Source organism: Rhinolophus sinicus, chromosome 8 (genome assembly GCF_057876585.1).
Source record: "Rhinolophus sinicus isolate RSI-liver-muscle chromosome 8, RSI-T2T, whole genome shotgun sequence".
Lineage (NCBI taxonomy): Eukaryota > Metazoa > Chordata > Mammalia > Chiroptera > Rhinolophidae > Rhinolophus > Rhinolophus sinicus.
Genome location: NC_142508.1, coordinates 45,475,994 through 45,497,035, shown reverse-complemented (window position 1 = coordinate 45,497,035; position 21,042 = coordinate 45,475,994). Strand labels below are relative to the sequence as shown.

Sequence of the window (21,042 nt, the reverse complement as noted above, 5' to 3'; positions counted from 1 at the left end):
CGCCCCAGGAACCCCCTCATTCCTCCAATCTCTGGCCCTGTCCCGCCCTTCCCCGGTGTCTTTTCTGGTCTGGCCACTACTCACTCCCCGCCCATTGCGAAAAGTGCTCCGCCCAGGCCCCTTGCGCGCGCCATGTTTTTCCGGGGCGCCCAAGCACATTTTCTTGCAGACCCAGAAGCGAATGGCTGTCGCAACGGCGTCCCTCACGTTCGGTCTTTCTGGTTTAAACCTGAGCGTCTCAGTCCACAGTCGTACACACATGAAGCTTGGCGATCGCCACGGATGTTGAAATCCCCACACCCCGTGAAATTTCCACACCCGCGCCTGGAACCGGTGAGTCACCGCCTCTCGGTGAAAGGTCCGAGCCTGACTGCTTCACTGCAGCCGGAGGTGGGTCCCCTTTTGTTTCCGGTTAAAATCTTTCTGGGGCCGCCTGGCCTGTGTCTTTCTGCTTTGGGATCATTAGACAACGCCTGCCGCATTTTCCTGCTGAAAACCCTTCATTGGCCAGTCTTCCCACCCTTGCGCCACTTAAGTCTTGGGAGATGAATTCAAACCCTTCGCCACTCGGTCCAGAGAGGCCCGAGTTCTGCCCTGGCCTGGGATTCTGCAGACGCCCTTGCTTCTGCTGTCCCGAGACTCCCTCCCTAGCTCCCCATTTAATAAGAGCCCCGATACCCGGGAAGAGTGTTGTGGCTGCTCGCGTCGGTTGTGGAAGAATTCACGAGCCAGGTAGAAATACAGAAGGCAGAGGCTGCCGGAAACTACTGCGTCTGTTTCATCTGACTTTTTATATTTTTTAACCAGGATGTAAATTGCTGCGGTCTGTAGTGCAATTTTGTATTCGGTTTGGTTTTGTCGGTTGGGGTGGGGGAAGCTTAAATTGGTTACATTGCTTATCGCAACTTTGCATATGTTAATGTAGACTTAAGTTGGAGCCAAGGGTGGGTCCCAGATGGCAAAACCTCTGCCAAGTCACCGCGACTGCCTGGCGGAAGTAAACAGAACCATTGCAACTGCATAGTAAATGTACCGGTACTGTAAACAGTCATTAAGGTTCGGCAGAAAGGAGGCAACGAAAAGAAAGAAAAGAAAGCTTTCAAAAAATCGCAAGCTAAATGACACTTGTTAAGTCGAATTATACCAGAGTTCTAAATCTCAAAATACTAATACAAGATTTCATGCCACCATTATAATCTGCCCCACTCCCCGCCCTCACCCCCCTCCATCCCTCCTCAATAAAGAAGACCAAAAAAAAAAAAAAAAAATAGGGAAGGGGAAAGGGAGGCGATCCTGATATTTGACAGAGAGCAGAAAGGGAGAGGGACCCTTGGTCAGCAGAAGTGGGGGCAACAAAGGGCAGGCAGTTTCAGTGGAGAGAGTGGTTAGGGGAAAAAGGTCTGAGAGGCAAATGCTGCAACAGAAAGGGGGAATAGGGATGACAGAGCAGAGGGAGAAACAGCACTGAGAGCTTAGCCAGCTGGGGGTGCCAGTGAGCACGGGCAGAGGAGGTGTAAGAGGAAAGAAGTATGGGAGATAGGCAGGACAAAGGAATGGGGGAAGAAAGAAGCAGAAAAGTATGGTGATGGGGAGCAATCAGAAGGAAGAGAGAGAAGTGCAACTGAAGGTGAAATAGCTTTCAAGAGTTTCTTGGGACAGGTGTAGGGAAAGGAATAGAGAGAAAGGAAGAAAGGGCAGGGGAGGAGAGAGGGAAACAGGAAAGGAAAACAGTTGAGAGAAACAGGCAAGAGAGACAGAAACAGATTGATAAACGGAACTACACGGTAGTGGAGGAAGAAGGGGAACCCAGGTCAGGATGAGTGGAGAGTTGATGGGGTGGGCGTGATTAAGTTGTGATATATTGACTTGTGGCTTTATATCTGTGGGGGCGGAGCCCCAGAGAGTAGTTTCCAGGCTCTCGGCCTCACATAGACAGGTGCTGGCTCAGGTAGTAAATGGCCAACTGTGATTGCATGGCCATCAGCTGTGGCTAGTTGGCCGTCAGCTGTAACCAGTGAGCCATTGGCCACAATATAACTGCTGTGGCTACGGAGAGGAGGAAGGAAGAGAAAGAGAAGAAGGATGGGGCTAGCAAGGAGATGGCGGCTGGGCTGGCAAGCGTGGATGGCGGTTTGCGGACAGTGTGTATCCAGCCTCCAGTGAGAGTATAGTGCCGCCAGAGAGAATAAAGTGGTATGACTCCCCTACCTATGGCTCCGTGGGTGTTCCTTTTTGGCCTCACCATATCCTGCGTTCTTGTATGGGGAGCGGGAGCAGAGACCCCGCAGGCCGCCCAACATGACACATGGTGTAGTCGGCAGGATATGGTGCCGGCCAAAGCTCTCCAAAGGACGGTGGAGCAGTTTGTGTGTATGAACACTCAGTCTGAGGAAGACCAGGAGGAGCAGCTGCCGGAGAGCTGGACCCTCGTGGAGGGGTGGGAGGACGTGGACAGTTCTCCCACCAGCACAGGAAAAGCCATGCAGCTGCTGGAGAGATGGAGCCCCGTGGAGAGGTGGAAAGATGTGGACGGTTCTCCCACCAGCACAGGAAAAGCCATGCAGCTGCTGCAGAGATGGAGCCCCGCGGAGAGGTGGAAAGATGTGGACGGTTCCCCAACCAGCACAGGCCGGAGAAAGCGAAGGTCGTTGCAGCCCTGTGGGCCGGGGAAGTTCCTGCTCAGGCAGCCCGGATGCAGGACTTATAGTCCCAGGAGGTAACGCTTGCTGAGTCCTCCGTGGGAGATGAGGGTGAGGTCAAGGTCATCCCTCACCCCCAGGACAGCCCTGGTGAATGACTATGGACTATGGGGAATTGCCTTCCATCCCTAATTTAATGGACCACTTGACTGTTTGTTTGGGAACTGTAGTTAGTGGAACTGGGGGATATTTGCTTTTGTCTCTTGACTGGCCACCATTGAGAATATGTAAGCACCTTGATTGTGAGTCGCTGTTGTTCCAGCAGGGTACCCTGAGAGGCACAGAGAGAGTGGCAGTGCCCTGAGAGCCCTGGCTGAGTCCAGGAAGTCTGGCTGAGCCCTGAAGATACCCTGGCTGTGCCCAGGAAGTCGGGCTGTTCCCAGAGAGAGTGGCAGTGCCCTGAGAGCCCTGGCTGAGTCCAGGAAGTGTGGCTGAGCCCTGAAGTTACCCTGGCTGTGCCCAGGAAGTCGGGCTGTTCCCAGAGAGAGTGGCAGTGCCCTGAGAGCCCTGGCTGTGTCCAGGAAGTGTGGCTGTTCCCAGAGAAAGTGGCAGTGCCCTGAGAAATCCTAGCTGTGCCCGGGGAAACTAGTGGTACCCTAAGAAGTCCAGGAAGTCTGGCAGTGCCCAGGAGTACTGGTGGTGCCCTGAGAAACCCTGGCTGTGTCCGGGAAGACAGGTGGTACCCTAAGAAGTCCAGGAAGTCTGGCAGTGCCCAGGAGTACTGGTGGTGCCCTGAGAAACCCTGGCTGTGTCCGGGAAGACAGGTGGTACCCTAAGAAGTCCAGGAAGTCTGGCTGTGCCCAGGAGTACTGGTGGTGCCCTGAGAAACCCTGGCTGTGTCCGGGAAGACAGGTGGTACCCTAAGAAGTCCAGGAAGTCTGGCAGTGCCCAGGAGTACTGGTGGTGCCCTGAGAAACCCTGGCTGTGTCCGGGAAGACAGGTGGTACCCTAAGAAGTCCAGGAAGTCTGGCTGTGCCCAGGAGTACTGGTGGTGCCCTGAGAAACCCTGGCTGTGTCCGGGAAGACAGGTGGTACCCTAAGAAGTCCAGGAAGTCTGGCAGTGCCCAGGAGTACTGGTGGTGCCCTGAGAAACCCTGGCTGTGTCCGGGAAGACAGGTGGTACCCTAAGAAGTCCAGGAAGTCTGGCCGTGCCCAGAAGCACTGGTGGTGCCCTGAGAAACCCTGGCTGTGCCCAGAGAGCCTGGCTGTGTCCAGGATATTGCATTCACCCCCAGGCTCCTCGCACAGGTCCCCTCGCGGACGACGCTTGTCGCGTAGATTGTGAGGCGAGAGCCTGTAGGGGTGGAGTGTGGGGGCGGAGCCCCAGAGAGTAGTTTCCAGGCTCTCGGCCTCACATAGACAGGTGCTGGCTCAGGTAGTAAATGGCCAACTGTGATTGCATGGCCATCAGCTGTGGCTAGTTGGCCGTCAGCTGTAACCAGTGAGCCATTGGCCACAATATAACTGCTGTGGCTACGGAGAGGAGGAAGGAAGAGAAAGAGAAGAAGGATGGGGCTAGCAAGGAGATGGCGGCTGGGCTGGCAAGCGTGGATGGCGGTTTGCGGACAGTGTGTATCCAGCCTCCAGTGAGAGTATAGTGCCGCCAGAGAGAATAAAGTGGTATGACTCCCCTACCTATGGCTCCGTGGGTGTTCCTTTTTGGCCTCACCATGTCCTGCGTTCTTGTATGGGGAGCGGGAGCAGAGACCCCGCAGGCCGCCCAACATGACAATATCTATTTAATTTAAAATTGTCTCAGTTAATACGGATAAGAATGAGAACTGCAAAACTTTCATTTTATAATTATTTGCATGAGAAGATTGCTTTCATCTGCTACCCTTATTCAGCCATGTGGGAGAGACTTGTCTCTGTCAGTTCTGGGTCTCTTCTCATTTCCTGGGATGGCATAAGTGAGGTGAACTGGGACAAAAAAATGACTGAGTCTGTCACTACCTGCTGCGTTTTCAAGGACTATTTAAAAGGTTGTGTTCTGTTTTCCTTTTAAATGGATTTACTTTTTTCCTCGTACTTCTGTTCCATTTAATTCATTGTTTTTTTTACAAAGCATAGTTAGATAAATTGTAGTCTATTGGATTTCTGCTTTTTGTAAAAAAATCATTGACCTCTGAAATAAACTTTGATGGCATCTCATAACCAGCTCTTACCATTCTTTTCTAAATAAGAAGTAGTCTAAATTTTTAAAAAAACTTTGTCGAAGTCATTAGATTTTTTAAAATCTAAATTGTTTTCCTGTTTAAATATATGGTGTCTAGTTTAGATTGTACGAGGTAAGTCCAAAAAATACAGTGAATGTTTAAACTAAGAAAAAAGTATTACAGTAAAAGACACATTGCCATTAACCTCTCCCAGAATACTCCCTCTCGCTTCCAACACACTTAACCCATCATTGTTGCCACTTTCTGAAGCAGTTCTGGAAGTCCTCTCATGAGTGTCTATAGTTATGCTGTTGTGTCTGCCTCGATGTCCTGAATCGATTCAAAACTTTTTCCTTTTCATGCTCATGTTGACTTTGGGGAAGAGTCAGAAGTCTCCCGGTGCCAGATCCGGTGAATCAGGTGGACGAGGACACACCGTAATGCTTTTATTTGACAGAAATTGCCATACCAGAAGCAATTTATGAAACAGTTTTGTCATAATAGAGGATGAAGTAAAGACACTCAGGAAAGAACTTCCAGAACTGCTTCAGAAAGTGGCAAGAACGATGGGATAAGTGTATTTGAAGCGAGGGGGATTAATGGCAATGTGTTTTACCATAATAGATATTTTTTGTTTAAACACTCACCACATTTTGTGAGAAAAACCTTGTAAGCTCTGCATTCTTTCTACTCTTTACCATATCCTGAAACATCCACTGGTACTTAGTAAACAATATTAGGATATGTCGGTGAGCACTTGGTATGGACACTTATGAGCTTAACAGAACCTAGTTTAGTGACTTAGTCTAATATTCCTCAGCTTTTGTTTTTCCCTCTGTGATTTGTTGAATTAGTGAGCTGTGAGCTACAGAGTAGATGTTCCCCTCAAGTCCCTGTTTTCCATTCTCTGAAAACATTGAAGGATGGACTTGATCTACTTGAAACTTTGTTCCCACAGAGCCCACCTATTCAGGGTAAAGTAATTTGATCAGTGTATTTCCATAGCTAAGCCTCTTTCAAAGTTTTCAGCACCAAAGCCTGTGTTCATCATTTTATATTTTCTCACTATGTTGCTGTGAGTTCCTGGAAAAGAGGGAGGAAATGGTGGTGTCTCTTCACTTTACCTGGCAACAGACAGTTCTGTGGTAGAAGGACTATCATTAGCATCTTGGACAATAAAGAAAACTGAGGCAAAAGAGTGGAAAGCACATGTGCTGGAACCACAAGACTCAGGGTCAAATCTTGGCCATGTCAATCATGAGCGGTGTGAGTTTTGGCAAATTATTTACTTCTTTGTGTCTTGGTTTCAGCCTCTGTGAATCAGGCATAATAATGGCACCAGCTTCTCAATTGCTGAGTGAATTTGGAGAAAGCCCCAGCAATGCCCTGTCACTGAGGCACTATATATAGAAGTGATTACTGCAAACTTTCTTGCTAGATCCTCCTGGGCCCATAACCCATTGGGGCTTTCCTCCTCTCTTCCTCACAGCCCCCTTGCCTTCTGCCCCCAGACCTGTTCCCAGGGTCTTTCCTCCATCGCAGGCCTCCCATGTTGCTGCTGCCCTGGGCAGGAAGTCCCAGGTCCCTTGCCTTGCCTTTGAGGCCTCAATTTTCCTGTGGCAATTTTTCCAACCCCCCTACCCACAACTGCCCCAGGCTGGCTGAAGTAATCAGAACACCCTGAGCTTTTTCACACCTGGAGGACTTTGCAAAGGGGTCCCCTCCCCATGCTCCAGGAGGCCACTCTTCTCTGGTTTGCACACTCATGAATCCAGATATCTGCCCTGGAACCCTCACGCCCACAGGTCCCCACTGAGCTCACTGTCTTTCCCTAATCATTCTCTTCTCCTAGGTTCCCCATTGTGCACCCAGTGACTGGGCGGGACCCAGAGTCCCCTGTGCCAGTGCCCCACACCACCCCCCTCCCCAAGCCTGTCAGTCGCCAGCCCTGCCCCTTCTGTCTCCTGACCCCTGACTCTGCCAGTACCCTCCTTTCCATCCTCATAGTCCCATTCTGGCCGAGACCTCGTCCTCTCTCCCTGAACTCTAATGAAACCTCCTCTTTGGCTTTCATCCTGTCCCCGTGATGGCCCCAGAGGGCCTTCCTGCATCCAGTTTGACCCCCCCTTCCTGCTCACAGCCCTCCCATGGCTCCCCCCAACAGAGTGCAGGGTCCTCAGTTTGGTGACGGATTCACCAAGCCGAGTCAATTCCCAGGAGCCAAAGGGGCAGCATGTCCTGGAGATTGGAGGCAGAGGCCACCTGCGGTCCCCACAGGGTCAGCTGTAGTTGGGTGACTGGGGCCTCTGGCCACCCTCCTCAACCTTTCCCTCCCCCTCTGGCTTCCCTGCTGGCTCACCTGCTTCCCAGGGTGGGGTGTCTTCCTCCCTCTCCTTCCCCAGTACAAGCACCAGGGAGAGGCCAGCAGCAGGAAGGCTGTCAGTGCTATGGTCCCCAAGGCCTGGGATTAATTATCTGTCTCCTGATTAGCGTGTCTGTCCCACAGGTACATGGATTGGTCTTGTTCTGTGCTCTGTCATCAGTGTCAGGCACAAGGAGAAACCTTGGTTGAATACATGAATCATCATAACTAAATGCAAATGACACACAGAGTTCAATATAAATGACAAAATTATCAGAAATGTGGGTATAAATTGAGAAAAATATACTTACAGTGAGTTTTTTTAAATGTCCCTCTCAGAACCTGACAGATCTAGTAGACAAATATTACAAGGACAGAAAGACACTGACTAACACCATGATAAGGTTGACAGAGTATATACACACAGATTCAACTCTGATCCTACAAAAAAATATTCCATTATTTTCTTACGACCGTGTACAGTTACAAAACTGATTATGTACTTGGTCACAAAGAAAGCTTATAAACTGAACACGTCGAGTTTTCACGGCATAGAAAATCATATCGTGTTGATAACTTTAGCGCTGGCCCATGCAGTGTGGCAGCCACTTGCCTTTGTTGCTACTGAGCATGTGACCTGTGGCTGGTCTGAATTGAGATGTGCTGTTAGGGGAAAATACACACCAGATTCTTCAAAACCGCGTAAGGGAGAAAAAGATGTGAAATACTTTACTAATGTTTTTTAAATATCGACTGTGTGTTGAAATGGTGCCATTTGGGTTAAAATATATTGGGATAAATAAAAGATATTGGGTAAAATACAATTTGTGATTTAAATGATGAATTATTTAAAAGGTAAACTCATTAAAATCAAATTCTGTCATCTCATTATGGAGAACAGATTAGTGGCTTTCAGGGATTAGTGATGGGACTCAAATTAAGTGTCTTTCTTGTGGTCCTGATTGCACTGAGCTACATATGGGATAAAAGTACATACACACACACACACACACACACACACACACACATTTTAGGGGTGAATTGTATCCCTCAAAGTTCGTATGTTGAAGTGCTAACCAGTACCTTGGAGTGTGAACTTATTTGACGATAGCGTCTGTTGACTGAACAATAATACTGACTCGGTATTCATCACCGAAAAGGATATATTCGGGAAAAGAAAAAAGGGAAAAAGGGCTGCAACCAAGCGTGTACATACTTGGCAAGCCATATGCACCTTCTGGCTTGTGTGTTAAGATGGAGGGTATTTAAGGCAAGGAGACAGGAAGTTAGAAGCATAAGAGTTTTATGAAAAGGAAGTTAGGACCATAGAGGTTGGACTAGGCCGCCTCATGAACTTCCACGAGCTCAGCTCCTCGTACAGACCTCCCAGCCTGATCATTTTCATGAAAGTCCCGGGTCATCTTTATCACGTCTTTAAAGAGGTGATAAAGCTAAAATGAAGTCCTTAATCAGGGACCGTACTCCAATTTCGTGTCCTTATTAAAAGAGGATATCTGGACAGAGGTATGCATAGTGGCAGACCCTACTAATTTTTTATTCCCCAGAACACTGGCTCTATAGGCCAGAACAATGTTAATGACAAATGACGACTTGGGACTATTGATCTGTTTATCCGCAGCTAAAAACATAAATTTCACCATGAAGACCCAGGTCGTGTTCAGGTTTTATAATAGTGAATCTGCAGTGTTCAGTGATTTGTTTTTCCTTCATAATAATTACGTTTGTTAGACTATGAATTTGGGGGCTTTTCTGTATTACTATAATTATATTTGCCCCCTTTAAATTTAATAATACCATTGTTAAGTGTATAGATTTTAAAACTTGGGGGTCATAATAGAAATGTTAATGTGTCAACCACGTATAAATCCAGGTTCGGTTTGCCAACTAGAAAGTGAAACTCACAGGAACAAAGATTACGGTTGTTTTGCCAGAGAGAGACTGGGGAGACTAGAAATGGGAAGTTGCTGTTCAGCGGGTACAAATATCAGTTATACAAGATGAATAAATTCTAGAGATCCTCTGTACAAAGGATCTATTGTGCCTGTAGTTAACACTACTTACTCTATTGTGCACTTAAAACTCCACTGAAAGGGTAGACCTCATGTTAAGTGTTCTTACCACAACAAAACAGTAACAAGAACAGCAATAAAAATACTTATGGGTCATTGGAGAATGTGAAAATGAGTGTAATATTAGGTGACATTAAGTACTTAATTTTGTGTAATACGTAATAGTCTAGGAGTTTTCAGTGACTTTTAAATCTAGGATTGATCATTTATGACAGATGAATTTTTAAGGTGTACCGATAATGTATCAACAATCTCGTATCTTGACAAGCTTCTAGAATATGCACTAGAGTGTATTGTTCTGCCCCCTGACCTACTCCCTGAAATGGATGATATAAGACTGGAAAAAGATGGACAGATTTTGAAGTTGTTTAAGGGTACTTAGAAATACATTTTACTTAAATTTGTAAATTCAAAAAATTTTCATTTTAAAATATTTAAAAGAATGAAGGTGTTCATGCATTACTGGGGAAATCCATTTACCATCCATTAATTCATTATTGGTTATGTTGTAGTTAATATTTAAAATGTGCCACCTGTATTTATAGATAAATATGTTTGTCAATTGTCTTATAGTAAAATCCAGGTGTTCCAGGTCCCAGAAATTTTTCTTTCTCTTTTGTTATGGGAGGAGCCACTGAGTAACGGGCGCCCTTTGGTTAATGAGTCTCATATGTGGAGAGAATCAAGTGTATACTTTTTTAAAATTTAAATTGCCTTTGGTTTTATTAATGATGAAATTATCTGAAGGAAGCTATTACAAATTTTATTAATTATTTTTATTTTTGAGCATTTTATTTATTTTTAAATTTTGTTGAGGTTTAAAAATATTTTTCCCAATTTTGTTGAGATATAATTGACACAAGAACAAATAAGTTTAAGGTGTATAACATAATGATTTGGTATCTGTATATATTGTGAAATGATTACCACAATATGTTAGTTAGTTAGCATCCATCACCTCACGTAATTATAAACTCTTTCCTTGTTTGTTATGATGACTTTTAAGATCTCCTTTCTTAGCAACTTTGAAATATACAATACAGTAATCTACCCTTATCAGCAGGTGATATGTTCCAAAACCTGCCTGAAATTGCAGATAGTTCTGAAGTATAGATCTAGATCTAGATATTTCCTATACATACATACCTTAATGGAGTTTAATTTATAAATCAGGCACAGTAAGAGATTAACAACAACATAAAATAGAACAATTATACTAACATATCTGATGAAAGTTATGTGAATGTGGTCTCTCAAAATAATTTTTTGAAACATTTATTTCTCAAATTTTCCTTTTTAACATTTTCAGATCTTGGTTGATGACATGTAACTGAAGCCAGGGACAATGAAACTAAGGATAAGGGGGGGACTACTCTACAGTACTGTTAACTACAGTCATCATGTTGTACATTACATCCCTGGAACTTATTTGTCTTATAACTGGAAGTTTGTACATTTTGACCACCATTATGTAATTGCCCCCCGCAGCCCCGACAACCAGCCACAAATCAGATCTGTTTCTGAGTTTTTTTAGATTCCATGTATGTGATGTCATACAGTATGCGTCTTTCTCTGTCTGACTTGTTTCAGTTACTATAATGTCCTCAAGGTCGATCCATGTTGATGAAAATAGCAGGATTTCCCTCTTTTTAATGGCTAAATAATACGTGTGTGTGTGTGTGCGTGAATGTATATGAATATAATACATGGTGATAGACATTTAGGTTGTATCCATATCTTGGCTATTGTGAATAATGCTGCAGTGAATGTGGCTTTGCAGGTATCTCTCAGGTTAGTGATTTTGTTTCTGAAGGAAGTGATTTTTTTAAAAAGTGTACTTCCTTTCACTGACTTGTCATTGTTAACCCTTGTGGTTCAATGCTTTGGGGAGCCCTCACATGTCATTTCGTGGTGCAGGAAGATATAGAACCCGGGGTATATTGGGGTAATTTGGCAGTGTATCTGACTTTTCAGAGTAGTGGGAAGTAACTTAGTCGCAGCATTTACCAGGACACAGGATGTGCGACTCTCCTGTGGGATAGAGATGGACCTTATTGGAGAGAGGTCTTGTGGGTTGGTCTTCTATCCTGTCCAAGTTGCCCACCTGGAGGGTATAATGGGCAGTGGTTTCTCTTTCTTAGAATCTCTGCCCCTCATTTGCTTATAATTTCTCTAACCCATTGTCTGCCTGTCACCTGCTCTGCAGTGGACACAGGGACACTGCCCAGACTACTCTTCTTTGGGCGGTGACAGGCGCAGGGAGGTCGTAGCAGAGACTGGAGAGGGTAGAAGAGACCAGGCAGTTTGTCGCTCTCCTACTTTGCCTCAGGTGGCATCAAAATCAGGGCTGTGTCATTGATCAGATGATGGTCCTGGCTGCAGGGCACCAGGAAAGCCACATCCACGCCCCACTGTCCAGCTAGTCCTTGGGGGTGGAAGGAGCTTCCAGCTGGGGCTCATCTCGGTGTCACCTCAACATTCTAAGTAAAACACCCAGAATGTATTACTTTTCTCCCTGGACATTGAATAAAAGATAGACAAAAGAAGTTTTTGTAGAATGAAGAATTGTATCTTAAATTAGTAAATTTGAATATGTAAAAGTTCCGTTACAAAAGATTTTGCTGTATTTTATTTTTGGAAGATGTACTTTGGGAAAGACGTACTGTGGGAAGATTTTACTCCATTTTGCTATACGCCGACCACTGCTCTTAGTCTTAAATTAAACTGCAGCGGTATGGGAAGCATGAATCAGTCATTTCAGATAACTTTTTAAAAGATTTGAACCTCTTAAAGAATATGTAAAAAATAGATAGGCTTTAAAAAAAAAACTCACTTGGAGGAGTTCTCAGAAATAACATCATCACCTGCCCCCTGCCCCACAGAGTTGGTCAAGTGTGTGGGCGGAGCATCATTGTTTTAATTAAATGCTCCAGACTATTGTAAGGTGAGGCCAGCCAGGATTAGCAGGACGACCGGAGGGCACAGTTGTGAGAGTTGAGAGCAGGCTTTGGTCCGTTCGGTTTGGGAGGGTCAGGAGAGCACCCTCCATTCTCATTGTTGTGAAATTTGTGCAAGTCTGTTTGAGCGGAGAGCACAAGAAGACGGAAAAGAAAAAACTGAGTTTGATGGAGCTCATTGTTCATGCATCCCTCCTGCAGGACAGGAGACAGTGGCCTTTTCAGCATTTCAAGGCCCTTCTGCCTGTGGGTGTGAATGAAGCAGATGAAGGTGCTGCTCTGGTGCCTCTGAAGGCACGTTCTCGAGATGCAGATGTGATTCCTCAACTTAACATCGCCTGAGAAAACGACCCAGAGCAGGTGGAGGGAGGACAAAATGGCTGCTTCTCAGGTAAACCTGTCCCGGGTCACAGGCTGAGTCCACTTTTCCCCCTAAAATCCGTGGATTTAGAACTGCAGACCTTTAATTCTCTACTTCTGATGTTCCTGCTTAGCAAGCTTGTTTTCAACTACTTCTTTTTCCTCTTCTTATGATTGTCATGGTCACCTCGTTAGAATACTTCTCCTCTGTCCCAGTGCCTTCTCTCCATTTTCTCCATCCAGGGTTCCTGTAGGGCACAGGAATTCTCACCATGAATGAATGACGTTTGTGGGGTGGGAAGAAAGTTTGCTCTACCCTCAGTGATCTTTCTGGTGGTCTAATGATCAAATAGACATGAGAGAGATTAGCAAGAGAAAACATCCAAATTGAATACATACATATATATGGTAAGCCCACATACATGAGACAGTCAGAGAACCAACTTGCATGAGAGGTTAAGAGACAGAAAGCGCAAGTGGGTATAAAAAATCTGAGCCTGGGAAGAAGCAAGGTGCCTTGGGGCTGCAGTAGGTCATTGCAGGGAGAGCACATGTTCCATAATGACGAGTTTTCCTTGCCGTGTAGATTGGTAAAAAGTCATTTCTGGTTTTAACTCTATTCGTGGGACAGTCTCCTAATTTAATTTTTTCTAGATAGTTAAGGAGGTGGGCGATTTTTCCCTTGAGCCCACAGGGTCTCAGTTACCTTTAGCTCAAAATAATCTACATGTCATGATGCGCATCTTGGGGTGGTTTGCTCTAGACCCCTATACCTTCAGCTGTTGAAAACATTCCTTTTGAGGGCAGGCCCGGTAGCTCAGGAGGTTGGAACACCATGCTCCTAACTCCGAAGGCTGCCGGTTCGATTCCCACATGTGCCAGTGGGCTCTCAACGACAAGGTTGCCAGTTCAATTCCTGGAGTCCCGCAAGGGATGGTGGGCAGCACCCCCTGCAACTAAGATTGAACACGGCACCTTGAGTTGTGCTGCCACTGAGCTCCCAGATGGCTCAGTTGGTTGGAGTGCGTCCTCTCAACCGTAAGGTTGCCGATTCGACTTCCGCAAGAGATGGTGGGCTGCGTCCCCTGCAACTAGCAACGGCAACTGGACCTGGAGCTGAGCTGTGCCCTCCACAACTAAGACTGAAAGGATGACTTAAAGCTGAATGGCACCCTCCACAACTAAGATGGAAAGGACAACAACTTGACTTGGAACAGCCTGGAAGTACACACTGTTCCCCAATAAGGTCCTGTTCCCCTAACCCAAGAAAAATTAAAAAAAAATACACAACAGAAAACATTCCTTTTGTGACAGATCAACATGGGAAGGCATTGATGTCTAAGATTCCTATTGGGATGGGGCCAGATGCTCGTGTATCTGAAGAAGGGATATGTAGATTTTAGAATCCTCAGGATGCAACATCAGCTCTTTAGAAGACGCTTCATAATAGGCACATTGAACCAGCACGGCATTAATGGTCAGAATAGCTGAGAAACTTCTGAAAAGCAAGCATAATTAGAAGAGACTTGCTCACTACATTGGCAAGAAAGACTATTTAAATGCACTGTTAGATTTGGAGAATATGAGAGCTGTGTATGGTTTGAAATTTGTATACAACTGATAATTAGCGGTGATGATGCGTCTTTCCCTGTGCTGCAGTCACCTGATGTCACTTCCATTTCACCTGATTTTCACTTGTTTCAGGTGGTCTCTTCACTATAAAGTTAACATTTTTTCCTGTGTCATTAATGAGGGTCTTGGAAGGATTTATTGAGAGATGTGCATAAACCATCCCATTTCATCTGGAAACTCACTTCTTAGTTTCTCTTTGCTTATAGTTGTTTAGCAAAATGATGTCTCTCACTTTGTTTACTGCAGATACTGGCTTTTGCAAGTGGAGGCTTTAATCAGTCAGGCCTTGGACTTGTAAATTTCTTTGTATTGCACAGTCATGGAGCAGACATACTCTGCTTTGTCACTGCTTTGTATTTTCAAAACGTTTACAAGAATCATATTAATGAATGTTCAACTGTGTTAAATTTCTAAAATATTGCTCAGCACAAAGGATAAGGAAAATTTTTCAAAGAAATAAAAGACTAAGAATAGCTCCAGCTTCTTTTGTATCATTGTATGTGTTCATCTCCCTTGTATGTTTATAAAATCCAAAGAGTATCCACAAAGAGATTTATGAGATTAACAGTTGAAAATCATCTTGATTTCACTGACATGAAATTTGGTACTTCTTAATCCCTTCACCTTTTTCATCCAGCCCTCTAAGCCCCCTGACATCTGGCAATCATCAGTACTCTGTATCCATTTTTTGGTTTTGTTTTGTTTGTTTACTATGTTTTTTTAGATTCCGGAGATAAACGAAATCAGATGGTATTTGTTCTCTGCCTGACTTATTTCACTCAGCATCATATTCTCTAGGTCCATCCATGTTGTTGCAGATGGCAAGGTTTCATTCTATTTTAGGGCTGAGTAATACTCCATTGTATGTATGCGCCAAGTCTTTAACTGCCCTCTACCATTGTACACTTGGGTTGCTGCCATATCTTGGCTGTTGTCAATAATGCTACAATGAACATAGGAATGCAGGTGTCTTTTCAAATTATTGTTTTGGATTTCTTCAGATAAATACCCCGAAGTGGAATTGCTGGTGACTTGTCTCTTTTTATAGCCTTTGTTTGAAAGTCTTTTTTGTCTGATAAAAACATTGCTACCCCAGCTGTTTTGTTTGTTTCTGTTTCTATGAAATACGTTTTCCGTCCCTTCACTTTCAGTCTGTGTGTGTCTTTTGATCTGGAGTAGGTCTCTTGGAGGCAGCATGTGTATGGGTCTTCTCTTATCCATTCAGCCACCCTATTTCTATTGATTGGAGAATTTAATCCTTTTACATTTAAAGTAATTACTGATAGGTATGTAGTTATTGCCATTTTATTATTCATAGATTTGATCTTTGTTCTCTTGTTCCTCCTCTTCTCTCTCCCTCTCTGGCTCCGTCCCTGTAACATTTCTTGTAATACTGGTTTGGTGGTGATGAACTCCTTTGCTAAAGGAAGCTTTCTCTTGTCTGGAAACCTCTTTTTCTGTCCTTCAGTTCTAAATGATAGCTTTGCTTGTAGAGTAATCTTGGTTGTAGGTCCTTGCTTTTCTTCACTTTGAATATTCCACGCCAGTCCCTACTGGCCTGCCAAGGTTCTGTTGAGAAATTAGCTGACAGTCTGATGGGAGCTCCCTTGAAGGTAACTGCTTTTCTCATGCTGCTTGTAAGATACTCTTTGTCTTTCACCTTTGGCATTTTGATTATGGCATGTATTGGTGTGGGCCTCTTTGGGTTTATCTTGCTTGGGACTGTCTGCATTTTCTGGGCTCATATGTCTGTTTCATTTGCCAAATTAGGGAAGTTTTCCATCATTATTTCTTGAAGTAGGTTTTCAATTTTTGTTCTCTTGTTGGTACTCTTGATGTTGTCCCAGAGGCCCCTGAAACTATTCTCATTTTTTCGGATTCGTTTTTCTTTTTCCTATTCTGGTTGGGTGGGTGTTTTTGGCTAACCTCGCTTCTAAATCACCAAGTCAGTCCTCTGCTTCTTCTAATCTACTGTTGATTCTCTCTAATGTATTCTTCATTTCAGTTATATTGTTCATTTGTGGCTGGTTCTTTTAAATATTTCCTACGTCCATTTTTGGTTTCCTATCTTTTTTCTAAAGTTCTCACTGAATTCATCTACTCTTCCCGTAAGTTCATTGAGCATCCTTGTCACCATTGTTTTGAACTTTTATCTTGTAGATTGCTTTTCTACTTTTTTTTTTTCCAGTTCTTTTTCTGGAGTTTCGTCCTGTTATTTCCTCTGGCTATATTTGTTTGTTTCCTCATTTTGGCTGACTTGTTGTGTTTGTTTTTATGTATTAGGTAGATCTGGTACATCTCCTGGTCTTGGCAGAGTGGGCTCATGTAGGAGTTGTCCCCTTGGAACCAGTCACATAGTCTCTCTGGTCATCTGACACAGGTGCTCTAAGTGTTTCCCTTGTGTGGATTGTTTGTGCTCCCCGATTGCTGAGTCTTGACTGCTCTGGGACATCAGTGGGAGGAATTGACCCTAAGGCTATGTGGAATGGCTGGAACTACACGGGGTGAGCTGTTGTGCAGGGGCTGACCCCATGGAATAGTTTTCCCTTTAGTATGCTACTGGTGCCTGCTGAGTTGATGCTTTGGGTGTGTCATTTGTTCAGGTTGTTAGGTGGTGCTCGGGTGGGGTCTGAAGCTGGGCTCAGGGTGTTTTTGTTCTGTGGCCTTTTGGAAGGACCTCTGGCGCAGACCGAGTTCAGATGCTGCTTGTGCTCAGCGCAGTGCCACCTGGTAAGAGCTACAAAGTGATGCAGAGGCTTGCTGTTTGTGCTGGGCTTGGAGGTGCTTGGGAGAGACTAAAGGACAAACCATCTGGCTGCCACTAGTGCTGGGCTTAGGGCCACTTAGGGGGAAATACAGGGCATACGGAGTGAACCTTTGAGAGAATTTAGGAAAGTCCTCCGTACAAGGTGTGACAGGGTAGTTTATATGGAAAAGCCACCGGAAGCCCTTGGGGTGGGCCAACAGGTAGGGTGGGGTGTGGTCTTGGAATCAACAGGGTGGGGTGAACGTGTTAGCCCGGTTGATGGAGATACAGACTTGTCCAGTGCCCATGCCTGCGGTCTGTGTGCTTGGAGGAGGCTGAACAAAAGAACAATAGCAGTCTCTACCTACGAACAATGGTGTCCACGTGCCCTCTGTATGGGGCATGGGCTCAACAAAGGAACAGTGGCATCCTCTATCATTCTGACCTTACCTGAAGCTGGACATTTCATTTCCTCCCTGTATGTCCCAGGTACCTTTCGTTCTGCTGCCCCAGTGCTAGAGCTCAGCATGCGTGAGTCCATCAGTGAGTAAGTGCCCGCGCGGGCCCTTTAAGAGGACGGCCTGGGACTTCAGCAGCCCTCTGTCTCTCTCAGTCACAATCCCCACTGTGTTTCACAGCCAGAAGTTATGGGGATTTCTCTTGCCAGTACTGGATGCCTGGGCTGTGAAGTCTGGTGTGGGTCTGGGACCTCTCCTCATGGGGTCCTCCACACTGAGGTATTCCACCTTATTCTTAACCACCATGCGTGGGTATGGGACCAGGCCATTATACATCTCCATTGTACCAGTCTTGATGTGGCTTCTTTTTCATATCCTTAGTTGTGGGATTTCTGTTTAGCCCGTTTTCACGGAGTTCTCAACGGTGTTGTTCTGTAGTTTAGTTGTAATTCTGTTGTGGTTGTAGGAGGTGGCAAGCACAGAGTTTTCGTACTCCACCATCTTGACCGCCATATATTAAAATTTCAAAAAAGATTGTACTCGCTATGCCTACTGTTCCATGAGACCTGTAAATTCCATTAAATTGTTTTGGTTTCGCATCCTGTGTGAAAATGTCCCTCTGTTTTTCTCCTCTGAGATATTTAAAAATGTGGTTCACGGACTGGAGACGTTGGCATCACTATTTAAACGTGAGAGTGTTAAAAATGTGGAAAATCCTACCCCACCCCAGAAGTCCTGAATCAGTATCTGCATTTTTACCAAATTTCCAGTCTGTTGGTACACACATTAAAATTTGAGAAGTAATTTACCCTTCATTTGAACACAATGACTTCTCTACCTGAGATAAAGACATCTTTTATCTTTTATGATACAAATAACAATACTCACAGCTAGATATACCTGAGTTAATGCCTTAATTTTTACAATTTATCTTTCAGAAAAATAAAGTATCTACAGTGGTTTGGTGGATCATACGTCATCGTCTTATCTCAGAGTTAGAAAACACATTAGGGAATATTACGGTCAAAAATGATCTTATTGGATATTTCAGGATCCTCTCCTAGATCAAATCCATTTCTCTTAAGTCTCTGTTCTCATGTTTTGTCACATTATCAACTCTGTCTATAACCTCTCGGTAAATGTGTCTTGTTTCAGGAACTGTTGACCTTCAGGGATGTGTTCATAGAATTCTCTCAGGAGGAGTGGGAGTGCCTGGACCCAGCTCAGCGGAAACTGTACATGGATGTGATGTTGGAGAGCTATAGGAACCTGGTCTCCCTGGGTGAGGATGACTTTCTTCCAGAGGTCCTACTCCGCCGAAGTAGTTTTATTTCCTTCATCAGTAGAATGTCTCCTGGGAGCTTCTCCTTTGTATGGTAGAGTTACAGAGCCCTGCTCTCAAGGAACAAATTGCGGGTTTGCTGGTGTAGGAAAGAAAGGTTTCCTGAAGTACTTCGAAGTGGAACTCAGGATCGGAACTACTTTAAATGTTTTCTAGTATAGTAATGGTGCTATCAGAAAACAACAATGTTGTGGGAAATCATTTCCTGGAACAGTCTAATATTCTACAGTGTCCTCTCTTCTCATTTGAGCACAATACTAGATTGGAAATTGGAAAACCTCCATCACAAGCCATGTTCCCTTTTCTGATAAACAGGACGTGTAGTCTTTAAAGAAGACCTGCTCAGCTTTTTAGAGAAAATGAAGAAGCCCTGGAATTTGAAGAGAAATAAGACAATATCCATCCACCCAGGTATGTGGGAATGAAGGAAGCGCATGACGACAGGTGAGAGGTTCCAAAAGTCACACAGGAAAACAGACCTTAAATTATGGTTTGAGAAGACCTTCGATGAAAATGAGTTTTGAGAAGGCCAGGTTTATTTCTGTTGTTCTGTCCCCTAAGGATTTTCCTTCTGCTCACATCACATTGGCAGTGAAAGGCAAAGTCTTCCCCTTCGGCTGTGTGGGCCGGCATGATACAGATAACTCTTCCATTGCTTTGCAGGCCTGGGAATGTCTATGTAAATTGCTGAGGAAATCTGTTAAGCCATAGTTTAAGTTCCGATTTTTTATCGTGTTAGCAGTTTTGATGGAGTGGTTGAAATACTGGAAGTTGGTTCAGAATTCCCTGGAACACTGGGAACGAATGTCATACGTTCTGCTGTATAATATCTAATCCTATAGAGGCTTCAATCTTGACCTTACAAAGCACAGACTCAGGAATGTCATCACAGTGCAATGCATCTCCTTTAAATGAGAAAGTCGAATTCTGTGTTTCACTTGAAAATGTCCTTTTGCTTTGTGTGAAGCAGCGTTAGGAATTTGAAGTCTATATGCCTGAATTCCTCAATGTTGTAACAATTTCATGTTTCTATTTACCTCATAGGATTATTTTTCTTACTAAATTTTTGAGATGGCATTGGTTAATAAAATTATATAGGTTTCAAGAGTAGAATTCTATAATATATCATCTATGCATTGCATTGTATATTCACCATCCAGAGTCAGTTCTCCTTCCATCACCATATATTTGACCCCCTTTTCCCTCTTCTAACACCCCCTCCCTCTCCCTCTGGAAACCACTAAACTATTGTCTGTGTCCACGAGTTTTTATTTCTTTGTTTGTCTTGTTTGTTGCTTTCAGTTGTATATCCCACATGAATCAAGTCATGTTGTTCTTCACTTTTTCTCTCTTAAGTTCTTTAGTTTAGCATGATAATCTCAAGATCTATACATGTTTTCGCAAATGGCAGTATTTCTCTGTCTGAGTAGCATTCCATTGTGAATAGGTACCACATCTTTTTTCTTTTTTTTCTTTCCAGAACACAAAACACCTTTATTACGTGGACTAAGCTAGGAGGGAGGATGATTTCTTTGCATTTCCGGGCCTTGGTTTTCCTCAGATAGAACTCCAGCTCCTTGCCCTCTAGCACATAGCCATCTGCCGGGCCATGTTGGCCCGGTCTTGAAACAATGCATGCAAGAAGCTTGCCCTGCTGGAACTGCTCCTCTAGAAGGCTGCTGATTTTGGCATTCTTTTTCCTTTCATCATATTTCTTCTGAATTTTATTTGATCATTTTTTGTTTAAAATCTCTTCCTCCTCAGGAGTCAGTGGGCTCCCTTGCGGCCCAGGGGTAGTGCATAGTGCGACTCATGACACTCTCGGTACACTGTGCTGTCAGTGAGCACGATGCAGTTCTTTACGAGGGTCTTGGTGCAGACAAGTTCATTGTTGGATGCATTGTAGACAATGTCAGTAATCCTTGTTTTGTATGTACAACACTCAGATCCCCAGGAGCAGTTCCTCTCATCCATCTTCAATGTGCCTCGTTGCCTCCACACACATGGACTGTGTGTATGTGGCAGGGGCCTATCTTAGTGTTGGCAGCAGGGTGTCCCAGCTCATATTTTTCGTTCTTGTAGTAGGACTTTCTCTTGTCCCTGGTCTTGAGGCGCTTGTGCCAGTTGTTCCAAGAGATGTCCACGTCTCGGTGCCAATTGGAAAGAGCCCACATCTTCGTTATCCAGTCATATTTTGAAGGACACTTTGGTTGTTTCCATGTCTTGGCCATTATGAATAA

At 44.5% G+C, this 21,042-nt stretch overlaps 1 protein-coding gene and 1 pseudogene across 4 annotated transcripts; one reads left to right on the top strand and one right to left on the bottom strand.

The window, feature by feature from the left end:
* The first annotated feature begins 114 nt into the window (after positions 1–114).
* On the top strand, positions 115–20,209 carry LOC141567637 (KRAB domain-containing protein 5-like). Of its 4 annotated transcripts, XM_088800695.1 has the most exons (4): positions 201–333; positions 12,466–12,655; positions 18,616–18,742; positions 19,118–20,209. In XM_088800695.1, the coding sequence occupies exons 2-4, from the start codon at positions 12,641–12,643 to the stop codon at positions 19,225–19,227; spliced, it is 252 nt and encodes an 83-aa protein (XP_088656821.1). In that variant the 5' UTR covers positions 201–333; positions 12,466–12,640; the 3' UTR covers positions 19,228–20,209. The 4 variants fall into 4 exon arrangements, with proteins under 4 accessions (XP_074171945.2, XP_088656820.1, XP_088656819.1 ...); XM_074315844.2 differs by lacking the exon at positions 12,466–12,655 and having other exon boundaries at positions 115–390; XM_088800694.1 differs by lacking the exons at positions 18,616–18,742; positions 19,118–20,209 and having other exon boundaries at positions 115–333; positions 12,466–12,643.
* On the bottom strand, positions 20,163–20,976 carry LOC148757562 (small ribosomal subunit protein eS8 pseudogene; annotated as a pseudogene).
* Between the last annotated feature and the right edge of the window lie 66 nt (positions 20,977–21,042).

What these genes read in the sequence shown, in the direction of transcription:
- LOC141567637 (XM_074315844.2), top strand. Translation starts at nt 133, where the DNA reads ATGTTTTTCCGGGGCGCCCAAGCACATTTTCTTGCAGACCCAGAAGCG. An exon ending in CTGCTTCACTGCAGCCGGAG is followed by an intron (nt 391 to 18,615) that starts GTGGGTCCCCTT and finishes GTCTTGTTTCAG; the next exon opens with GAACTGTTGACCTTCAGGGA. An exon ending in TAGGAACCTGGTCTCCCTGG is followed by an intron (nt 18,743 to 19,117) that starts GTGAGGATGACT and finishes TCTGATAAACAG; the next exon opens with GACGTGTAGTCTTTAAAGAA.